Source organism: Lissotriton helveticus, chromosome 2_1 (assembly GCF_964261635.1).
Source record: "Lissotriton helveticus chromosome 2_1, aLisHel1.1, whole genome shotgun sequence".
Lineage (NCBI taxonomy): Eukaryota > Metazoa > Chordata > Amphibia > Caudata > Salamandridae > Lissotriton > Lissotriton helveticus.
In genome coordinates this window covers 232,755,968-232,768,582 of record NC_136059.1, presented here as the reverse complement: position 1 = coordinate 232,768,582, position 12,615 = coordinate 232,755,968, and the positions used below count along the sequence as shown (strand labels likewise).

The 12,615-nt window shown below is 34.4% G+C and overlaps 1 protein-coding gene across 1 annotated transcript in view; it reads left to right on the top strand.

The window, feature by feature from the left end:
* SYT4 (synaptotagmin 4) overlaps positions 1 to 10,750 on the top strand; it is a 33,212-nt gene extending 22,462 nt beyond the window's left edge. The window contains exon 4 of the mRNA XM_078674735.1: positions 5,834 to 10,750. Within this exon, the coding sequence (XP_078530861.1) occupies positions 5,834 to 6,141 (308 nt within the window). The 3' untranslated portion in view covers positions 6,142 to 10,750. The remainder of the gene's footprint in view (positions 1 to 5,833) is intronic.
* The last annotated feature ends 1,865 nt before the right edge of the window (positions 10,751 to 12,615 follow it).

Here is a 12,615-nt window from a genome sequence, read left to right as displayed (position 1 = left end):
GAAAATATTTTTTTATGTGGCAAAATGTTCGTGCAGTAGTTTTTGAAAATGCTTTATACAAAAAAATACGTATTTTACCAGCATAGACTTAGTTTCAGATTGAGAAAACAAGTATTACATAAGAATATTTAAAACCATAAATTGGTTTCTACATATGCTATTGATTGATGATTGTTTGCACTCTAATATTAACAATAATCCATTATTTGAAATCGTATAAAATTTAACTGGAAAAAACCTTAACACTCAACTATTAAAATAATATTAGCCACACAAAGAAAGGGTTTTGCTGCCTTTGTTTTCTGACACTCAGTATTAAGCATTGTAATACCTAACTCAGCTTTGGTGATACTGATTGACATTTGAATAGAAGAGGAGTACCTTCCATTACTTACATGTGTGATCTGCAGGCTATGCAAATCTAACCTCAGCCAGTGTTCATGTGGGGTCCTTAATTCAATACATTTTTCCAAATATATTTAAATATTGAAATTAACAAAACACTCCTCTTTACCTTGAGGGTTCTAAAGTAATCCACCACAACATGGATATTCTTTATTATAAAATTGTAGCATGGTAATCATGGGGCGTATTCATAAAATAATTTTTCAGTTCCCCAGTTAGAACTCCAGAAATTCAATTCCAGGTACTCATAAATGTCTTTGGTAATGGTACTGTATCTATGAATTATATGGTGCTACAAGATCTTACAGTGTTCTAGAATCCTTCACTTTATTGTTCTAAGACTGTCAAAAACTAGCTTCATTTGTACATCATTCTATCCATTTTTCCTCATTGTAAACGTAAACATTTTTATACTGGATAAGAAAGGAAGGACTCAATCTCTTTAATTGCAATGAGAATATTATTAGCAAAAATATCATCTGACTGAACTATGTTGACCTACATATTGTTTACAAAAATATAATTCCATTGGGTTTAAATTACCTCCAAAGGACTGTTGTTTTTAAAAACAGTTTTTAGTCGACAACATTTCTATTGGACGATATTTTGATTACAGTATTCTTTTCTTAACATCTAATTGTTAGACCTCATTGTGTGTCTTTGAGTGGGTTCAAAATGAATGTCCTAAATTACCTTATTGTGTAAAGTAGAGTCATCTTTGGAAAGGTTGGTGATTGTTAATGAGTACATCATCAACAGTGCTCATTTTAGAAACAACTAAGTAGAACTTTTCAGTGGTCCAGTATGACTCTACTACTGCCATGTTTTAGGTAAATTGATGAGGCAGTCAGTGCAGTTTTTAAAAAATGTTTTGCATTTGTCTTATAACTTGATTTTAACTTGCTGAGAATTCCTTTGCACAACACCAGGAATCAAATTTACAACAATACACCTCAAACCATGTGAATCTGCCTTAAGAAGGTGCATACATGACACAGGCAGTCTGTATTTATTCAACTTCAGACTATTCCATCATATTTATATCAAGCAATTTTATGACAGCACTAACTAAAATCGTTGAATATTTAAAGGGGATGAATTAAACTGTAACATTGGTACATAATATTACAGATTCTCCTGTGTGTAAGCATTTTGAGGTCAATACAATGAGCTTTATTGAGGTTGGTGAACTTAAACATTATGTTAGCTTCAAAGAGGCTCTTCTGGGGTCACAAAACACTTTCAGAGTATTCCGATGTACTATGCTTTAATACAATTTCTTGATTACTCCTTTGTTTCACAAACAGTAATAAAGTCAGAATCAGAGGATATTTTTATGTATTAATTATCCTACTGATAAGCTGTTTTAAGACATTAATAAAAACAGAGCAATGTGTGAACTAATGACAAGCTATTACTTTGTAGCTCCGAAGGGGTGGGCTAGGTTCACTCAAACATGGCTTATTGCCTGAGAAACATGAGTTCTAAGCTTCCTGTGGCCTATATATTCATTAGGTGTAACACTTTATATTGAATACAAGATTGATCTAAGTGCCGGTTGGATTAATGTTGATAAGTAATATTTACCCCCATTGACAGCGGCTCCAAACAAATTTTCTTTTGTATTTATATTTGTTTTAAATTGTTTTGAATCGCCATGCAAAAGTTGAAAGTTGGCAGTATTCCAGCAAACACGAAATGTAAAAAAAAAATGTAAAAAAGAACTACCTCAGCCTTTGATAACAATACAAGGCATGATGATTTATTTCTCTTCAGTAATTGTAAATGCCGAGTCAGCGATGAGATTGTTGGAATATGATATTTATCATGTATGACTAGAATTTGTTTAGTGATTTGACAAACTCCTGAATTCAAGAATAATTATTCTTTAAATAGGAAACTATGTTCCTTTGGCTGTGTCAGATGAATAAGAACACCACCTAAATATGGCCGCTATTTGCAAATACATGTTTATGTTAAGTCCTATGTTTTTGCCTATACTGTGGGTGTGTTACTAAACTTTGAATGAACTTTATTTAATGCAGCAAAATTTGCTGTAAGTTTACCCATGAGCAAGACGAGCTTATCGTCGAAACGCGTTGGGTGTTTTGTTACTACTCGATACATCATGCTGAAACTTTACTGAATAAACCTTCGTTTCTGCAAATACTAATTTGACGTGGCAAACCCTTTATTGGAGTGGAGTGCATCGGCACAAACTGTTTTGTGCTTTGGGAAACTGATGATTTAACGACAGGGCGACCTCCGACCCTGAGGTGCACCGCTGTTATGGAGTCCCGGCAACCTCAGAGGAGGTGTGGAATGTTTGTTTTAATATGTATGTAACTTTGCCAAAGGAATTACTTTATTCTATGATTAATAGCTTCTAAAAAAGGTATTTTTCTAAATATATGAAGAAACCATGTTTTGGCCATCACTGTACCTCTAGTAAATGTTTAAGTGGAGTGGACTATTGGAGAGGGAATATAATGACCCCAAAACTTAGTTAGATGAGAGTCATACGGTTAAAAACTAGAGCTTAAGTGATTCATTAAACATATAAAGTTTGGAAAGTTATAAAAGGTAATGGGCAGTTGTGGAGAAGAATAAATATTGTATTAGAATGGTTGGTAACCTTGTGTCTTCTGTTGACCTCACTGAAAACGTACTGTAATCCGGACACCCCTCTAAGTCATTATTGGAAGCTCAGGATCCCTAGGCAATCTCTAAGATTTGTACTACAAAAATAAGAATACACCAAACAAATACTCAAATATTGAAGTATTCTGTTGAATTCACTATCAAACATAGACAAAGTTTTCACTTTTTCAATTTTGGTTTACTTGGTTATACTTAATCATTTTAAAGTATTACTTTTAATAGTATTGTATGACCTCATTTCTTTATTTTTTCTCCTCTATTGACACCCTCTGACTCATTACTGGAATCTGGAAACCTCCAGTAAGTCATTATTGGAAGCTCAGGACCCCCGGTGTAGGCAATCTCTAAGATTTGTACTTCAAAACAATATACAAAAATGCAAAAATAAGTATACACCAAACAACAACTCAAATATTGAAATATTTTGTTTAATTTACAGCCAAATGTAGAAAAAGCTTTTACATTTTCAATTTTGGTTTACATGGTTATACTTTAATAATTCAAATGGATCAGTGTTAATATTATTTAATTTTGTAGCACACTTGTGAACCCCCTGAGCAGTCCTTGTGGACACCCAGGGGTTCTCATACCACAGGTTAAGAACCAGTGGTGTATGATATAATTCCTGTAGTGGGCTGAACCAGAAGAAGTACAAGAATTCAAGGTTAAGCATCAGTAGATTCTGTCGGTGTTTGAACAAAATATCGGAAACAAAAATGTCCTTGGACAGAATATTGTGTCAAAAATACTGAGGACAAGAATATTGTGAAGGTAATTTTCTATGGGTAAGTAAAGTTTTACTATTTATACAACTCCACATATGTACATTGTTATATATTTTCAAGGTACGTAGATCTGGAGTTAAGAAAATGAAATTTATACTTACCTATTTGGACTTACCTTTTCGATATTCTTGCCCTAAATACTATTTCACACGATATTCTGTCCACACCATATTTATGTTTTTGATATTCTGTCACTGATTTGGTTCTCTCTGTAAATGAAGAACATTTGGTATGACAAGAGCCTATATAGCTTTCAGTGAACGCCAACCTATCAAAAACACTGTAAAGACACATCGCAAAAGAAGAGCATATTTTCTATTATGCTGTTAGTGAATTTGCCAATTATGAGGCTATTTCCATCCATCTTCACTTTGCTAACAACTCAACTCTGACCCCTTAAATTTATACCTTATTTTGTCACATTTGGCTCACTGATCTTAAAAGGCGAATTCAAGTCATGTATGAGACAGGAAAATAATAATGTCTAGATTATGATTCAGGATTCAATATTCAGATTCATGTTCTATACTGGCATTTGGTTGTGAAACTAAATGTTACTATTTTAATATATAAATATTATTGGAAAGAAAAATAAACATGATATAGTAGTGTAGCAATGTGTGATGCCATTTAGCGTGTTTTTATTTATCTACTAGCTATTTAAAATGTAATACCAGTAAACGTAATAGATAGTGACACAACCAATAACACCATTTTAGAGGTATAGTACTAATCACCCCCAAATTTTAGTCATATAAAGAAAAAATATGAGTAACTGGACTTAAAAATTGTGACATAAACTGAATGTTTTGCAAAGCTCCAAAATGTCTACAGATAACAGATACCAAGCCTTGCCCCGATATCTTTGGAACCTTTGCTAAAACAACTACAATAATTTTAATCAAAGCAACTTTGAACAGCACAGATTTTCATATATGAATTGCCTCGAGCTCTCCAAATGCAATGGTATAATTGTGTCGAAATGTTATTCAATATTCAACTGCATAGGCCAGTAAACACCACTCAGAATCACACATAAAATCACCTTATAAAACGTTCTTTACAAAGTACTGGTTGTCACCTAAGCCCAAATTCTAGACATGGCCGTTTCCTACATCTAAGAATCTTCATTGGCAGAGTCTTTACTGCTTCATGGTTTCTCCCATTCTAGCACACAGGGGGGGGGGGGGTTCTGCATTGGTAGGGGTGCAAGCATGCATGTCTATATATCATCTACACATGATCTATGTATGATCTTTTGTATCATCTTAGTGAAGATACAGTCATAATTGTAACAACTGGGATATTGTCAGAGACTATCATTGATATGTTTCCATGCCAGTAACAAATAATACGTGGTGATATACCTTACTATGAAATTCATCATTGTATCTCACATTGCGTTGCCATAGCTGCTCTAAATAGGCAAGACTGCTGTGCAGGAATTAAATGGGCTATTGATTAGAAAACAGGAAGGGGATCATGAGTTCACAGGAGGTCAAAGTTGTGTCTAACAGAAGCAACTGAATTATGTATTTGTTTATAAATATTCAAATAGGAACAGACACACATTTCCATCCTGATTATACAACCAGGGCTCACTGCTCTTTACCTGAAACTAACATGTCACATAAAATGTTCTATAGGAAGCATACCATTCAGTGGCATTTTGTAATAGTTGCAGAAATCAGCGGAGAACCAAAATGCATGGCACAACCCCAGATGCAGTGTACTATCTCTCTCGACTCACTATTGCACATGCTTGCTGCAAAGATTAGTACAAGGAAATAGAAATAATTGTCTATTAAAGATTGGAAAGTTAGAGTTGCAAAGGTGATGTCTTAATTTGAAGAAAAGTAATTGATTGTTTGACCAAAATACATTTGCAATTCTTAATGTCTTATAAGAAGAATCTTCACCAAAATACTAAAATAAGGTTCAGCATTTGCAAAACTAATTTGTTTATTCATCTCTCCTTGCAGATCCATATGTGAAGGTAAACCTCTACTATGCCAAGAAAAGAATTTCCAAAAAGAAGACTCATGTCAAGAAATGCACCCCAAATGCAGTGTTCAATGAATTGTTTGTCTTTGACATTCCATGTGAAGGTCTGGAAGACATCAGTGTTGAGTTTTTAGTTTTGGATTCCGAAAGGGGCTCTAGAAACGAGACTGTTGGCCGATTAGTGTTGGGAGCTACTGCAGAAGGAACAAGTGGAGAGCACTGGAAAGAAATATGCGAGCATCCAAGGCGACAAATCGCAAAGTGGCACATGTTGTGTGATGGTTAGTAGAGCAGAAATGGCTTGGACCTTAACCAGTGTTTCCATAGGCAAGGATCAATTTATTTTTTCTTTGCAATGTGTGTTTAAAAGCTTGTAACAAACAATGTTTCTTTAAGACTGAATTGAATTATCAAAATGGAAGATCACAGTTTATGTGCACTGTGAAATACCAACAACAAACATGACTTTGTAGAGAAGTTGTAAAGAAGTGCAACAGATATGTCATGAATGATTGATATTCTTTTACAGTTTACATAGTCAGAAAGCTACATTTGTACGTAAACTTCAGCAACGACAGTATGCAGAATCTTTTATGAAGACATCACTAATGTTGAGAGTATTAACATTATATATGTACTAGTGGAGTTTTGGCCATTTAATGGATGCTGTGGCTTCACACTGTACCAGAAATCTTCTCTTGTGAGAATCCAACCACTTTTCATGAGCTAGGGACAGAAAATACACAAATCCAAAGACTATTGCAAGAAGTTTTTCGTCTATATCATCTGACATATGTATAAGTGTTCTACTTGTGATTCTCTGAATGAATAGCTTGAAGATATCGTTTTGCTACAGCAAACAAATATCATATTGATTTGTGAAGAGAGTTAAAACAAGGGCTTGAATAGAAGTAGTGTGTAGCCTCGAAGAACTATGAGAATGTTTTTGAAGAAAGTCTGCCTTTAAGTTTTAAAGGTAATACATTTATGAGCAAACTGCTGAGAAATGTGTTATATCAATATTGTACCAGCACAACACTGTATTTATAATCCAATGCATAATTCTCAAGCCAGAAAAATATAGAATTTACTTTGAAAATCAATGATTTACATCTGGTTAGAATGAAAGAAGGCTCAGCTCAGAAGTGTGCTGTCTAATAGTTAATCCTCCGCACCTTATCATCACATCACTTTGCTCCTTTCAACACTTGAAAGTGGCATACCATTTAGGTAAATTCCCAGACAAGTGAATCAGACATTTTCTCAAAAACAAATAAAGTGTTATAGTTGAAATTGAAAATAGAAACTCTTTTGGTGAGCACAATTTTTATATTTTGCTGCCAAGCTCTATACCAGGGAAAGATATGCATGCAAAAGCAATTTTATAAATGTCTTCGAAATCAACAGTACTAGCTGTGCATATTGACAGTAGTGCCGATACCTTCTACCCACTAGCATTATGACATTTACAAAATTGTTTGCCATGCAAACTATTCCTTGATCCTGCCACTAACCTCTGTTGTGGAATGAATTGTATGTCATGACACCTTAGGGAGAGTTGCTGTAATTTTCAGTTTCAGTTATTTTTAATGATTAGTTCAAACATTCGTTACTGGTTTGAAATGATTCTAGAACTTGAGAATTAAATGCAAAATTACCATACAATTACCCTATAGTATTTGTCCCTGTGTGCTTAAAGTGGGCATACTTGTCTTCTACATTTCAAACTGTGTTATCCTACACACCTTTTCTCACTACATGCTTTCATAGCAGCTGTTTGTAATTTACAAGTAAATGTACTCATCCAAATGTTTGGCCTTAATGATATCTGCTATTAAATGAGAACATCAGTGCACAATACTATTCTGTCTTTGTGCTAATGTAGTAGGTTACTAAATATGCCACATGCAAATTCATGGAAAACATGAAAAACAAGGACATGGCATGCCACATAATATGTAAGCTTTTAATGAAATGACTACCAAAACTGATTCATTCACATCACACAGATAGAAATGAGTGAAATTAAAACAATATGTTGTGGAAGGATATGAAGCACAGAGGACATAGAAAATCCTTAACTCAACAGTGTGAGATACTTTTATTTTTTTTAAAGTTCACTTGCTTGATTTGCTTTTAAATGGAGACTTTGATTCCATACGTCTTTTTTCAAAGTGTTAATCTAAGTATGGTAAGGACTTTTTAAGAACTATCTATTCGAAAGTGTAAAATACATGTTATGTAATTGAACAATGAATTGTTCACTGGTACACTGTACACACATTGGGAGAAACCCTTCAGTGAATATGGTCTTACATTCCATGATAATTAAATATGTTACATGTATGTAATGGAACATGTCAGTAAACATATACTGTTGGTCTGGACCCCCAAGAAAATACCCCTTTGCTTTGAAATGTTTAGTATTTTCTACTGTACCTTGTTTGGACTTTGTACAGCATTTCCTTACAAAGTGAGCTTTGAAACTGTTTATATGTATTTGACAGTGTATTTGATATCATACCATAAAAATGTGCTTACCAGCATTCACAGTACGTCTGAGGCTGAAACCCTGCAAAAGTACTAAATAGTGTGCTCTGAAAGGACTTATTGAAAGTGGTTGCTTTTGACTCACAAACGGGTAATTTGTTCAGCATAGAAAGAGTCATCAATTGCACATAAAGTTGTATTTTGATGATAATTTCACCCATGCCAAACACCATGTTTTAAAAAAAAACAATCTGTTTTCATGAATATTATATCAAACTATCACCATGCAAACCAAGGTATCCTTTGTGACCCAAATCGAAATGCAACAACCGACAAAATGTGGTAGAGTATAATGCTTTGAAAGGTGCGGGCATCTTAGTAGGTCATTTGCGCATGTTTGTGATATACTAAGTACAGGATCTTGCAGGACAACTCTGGAACTCTGTGTGAGCTCTTCATACAATTAGGCAGACATTTACTTCAAATGTTGCAACAAGCCAATATGATTCCTCAACATTAGTGAAATGTTACTGGGCTTGAAAAACACTATTCAAGATGGTCTTTTATTGCGAAAATGTCCACAACACTTCCCTGTTAAGCCTCCTCAACCTAGACAGATATGTGGGTCTACTCAGACAGCATTAGGTAGTGTTGTTTCACTGCAGAAATGGTATGGCTGTAGAACTCGAAAGAAGAACACTAGTGCTAGGCATTGTATTCCTGAATGTATGAAAAGCAATCATTCCCTGCCCTTTATTAATATACAAATCTTTTGCATTGAGTTGTATCAATCAAAATAAGGTTTATTCCAAACCACAAAATGAATCATAAAAGCTGCAAAATACATCACTACAATGGTTTAAGAAAGACCTAAAAGACAAGTAAAAAACATTTATACAAAATTCATCCTTTTTTAAAAATGAAAGCTTAAAATATTAAAAGTTTAACATAGTATCACATAATATGATTACAATTTACAACTGTTTCCTACGACTTATAACAGTCAACAAAAAATGCAACATTACAAAGCACTTGAACATTTCTGGTAGCATTTGCAAGTATGTATACGCCAGACAACAGTATCTGAAGCCCAGCTTTAACATCAAGGGTTTTATACATTTTCGTCTCAAAGATGAGATTTTATAAAAGAATACGGTGTGCATAGTATTCCGAGGTGAAATATCATCACACTTACAGTTCCCCAGATTTGGCTGACCAATTATTAACAATGGGAAAACTGATTAAATGATGAAAAATATCATTGAGTAGTAGCTGATCTTGCCACACAGATGATCATGTGCCTTGAAATAGTCATAAGAGGAACAGGTGCAAACAGTAACTTGATTTACAAAACAATGGCATAGATCTTGGATGCGTAGGTGAAAGCCTAGGTATTATTGTTCTTTACACCTGTTAAACATTCTCTTAAAAGACAAGGTAGACATTAAAGAAAATTCAAACTTGCATAGCTTTGTAAACACCTGTTATTCTACATGTGCATTTTCTCAAATTTGCAAATATATGTTTGTAGGGGTAGGAAAACATAACTTTATTTATTTATGGAAATAATTTCCAAAAAATATATTTCCTTGCCCTACCTTCTTGCCCCATGGAAAAGATTATAATGGTATACTGCACCATTTAGGCCTGATTCATTTAGGTGTAAATTAGAAAGTACAGATACATGCCAGAAATGCAGTGCAAATGTGCTATGTAGGTGCACTTGTCGACTGATCTAGAATGGGTTCAGTTGGATGGAAGAGAGTAGGCTAATCTGTTCTAGAACAATGCGATGAACTTGCTCAGTCTTTGTGACTTGAGGCTTGAGTGGGCACTGCCCAGTGGAAAAAAAAATTATATTGGAGATTAACTACAATTATATTTGTTTGTCAAAGTGAAATTGATCTCAAATATTGTGCTCTTTGTACTTCTTCCTCCTCAATGGAAGGTGATTCACAAATAAAGATTAAGCTATGCGTCACATTTCATAAGCCTTACATTCTCTCACTGTACCTTTACAGAAGCTTTTGACCACACAAAATACCCAAAACCAATTTATCTTTCAGAGACAGATATGGGAATCAAAGAAAGGCTATCTTTAATATGTTCTGATGAACTGGATGAGCTGTAGGATTTGTGAATTTCTTAATTGTTCGCAATTAAATATGAACCATCCCAAAGAGTATATGTGCAATCCACTTTTTGGTGTTGAAGACCACTGTCATGATAAAGGGTTAAAATAAAGGGCACCTAATTGGAGTGTTATGATGTTCTATCTACACACAGTGACATTTTTTATTTGACTATGCTGTAAATGTTGCCATTTAGTATGTGAGGAAACCAATAGGGTTGCTATTAGAGATATATGATAAAATATGCAAGAAAATAAAATATACTGAAAGCATTCTGAGACTTTCAGTTTGTCACTTTCTTATTAATTTCTGAGAACGTAGTTATTGCCACTCTGATCAAAATAATGTTGGTTTTATGAAAAGGTGTATGTTCTACCAGTAATGTAGGCTGCGTGGATATATCCCGAGTCACATTCCCTTACTAGAATTACATTTTTGTTTTCTTTGAAGCTCTTCTGCCATTAACTGTTTTGTAGCAGACAAACGTTTATTAACATAATATGTCTTCATTTAGGATGTCATATTTTGTCAATATTTGTATTGTATTTTGAAAAGAGTTGAACACTGTATGAAAAGGGATGTTAAAAGCTTCATTTACGAATCCATGTTACGGCTGTGTATTCTGAACAGAATAGATTTTTGCTCTGGATGTAGTTGATGCAGTATCTTGAAATGTATCAATTTATAAAACCCCTGAATGTATAAATAGCTAAAGACATGACAACATACTTCTACCATACAATTTGAAATGAGAAATAATATATAAGAGCATTTTGTTTCAATCTTCTTATGGCTTTGATTGTCTAGAACTTCAACATTTGTAAAATACTGTTTAATTTATAGATCAACCCATTTCTGTCATTAACAAATACCTTACTAACTTGAGAAGCCTTGTTTAGGAAATTTGCACAGTCATCCCAGATTTTTCACATTTTTCTGGACCTTAATTTTGCTGGCTTTAGAACTCTGCGCACTTTACCCTGATAACCCAGAATAAATTGCCTTCACTCCCCCTCTAAATATGGTTAAATTGGGTTATTCCTAGTTGGTACATTTAACTTGCCTATAACTCTGTAGTGTATGTTGTAGAAAGTGCACCCAAGATCTGGAAGTTAAATGCTACTTGTGGACTGCAACACCTATTTTACCATCCACCACTGGGACAGTCCAAACATGGCTGCATGCCTATGCTGTACAATCCTACTGTTGAAGTTGTAAAAAATGCAGTGCAACCGTCAAAATAATCCTTTTCATCAGGTAAAACCTGCCTTCTAGAAACCTGGTAGTTCACAAGACCGGGTGCATGGTGGTTAAAAGTGGGACAAGTAGAACATTAATATTACCATGTTCCTACAGTGTTAAGGCCCCAAAAGTAATTTTTCACTGTGGCAGGCCTAGCTTCATTATGTAGAATACCGAAGTGCTGATTAAAACTTTAATACTCATGAGAGGGACCAGCAAGAAAAATTATAAAACAACTATTTTTAGTAGTTATTAAACATTCATTGGTGAAGATTAATTTTTAATAAAAAATAAGGAAAGGTAACTTTTTAAAAGTATCTTTCTCCCTGTGTTAAGTTCCAGCTTTAAATCTCTAAAACTCCCAGCCTGTGCTCAAGCCAGCAAGAGGAGTAACATTAATATCAGGAGTACACAATAGCCTGAGTTGAATTGGCAGAAAAGACTTCTCTGAGCTCAATAGAAAAGAATATGGATGGTTGGTGCTATGAGCATTCTGTTGACAGCACCGTGGTAGGGCTGTTGAGTCATATGTAACACTTTGGCACACTAGAATTAAAGATAACAGGATGCTAGGACGATATTTATGTATCTCCTGTCTCTTTGCTAATGAACCGTGCTTTTGTGATAGCAGATGTCTGTCTCTGGATCGATTATGGATACTGATTGTGATTAGAGCTGGGTTTTATCATTAGATTTGAGAGGATACTGGTGATTACCACAGTGCCCTCCCCTGCATAGCACAGTCCTCAGAGGCTAGGTTTGTTGTGTCCAAAGACTTTTGTCATTATTAAAATGCCCTGGCATATGGTAATTTGGACCTGTTTGCAGTAAGGCAACCCTGAACTACTGAAAAAGTGGGTAGGATTGCCCCTGCAAACTTTTACCCTATTGGTTAA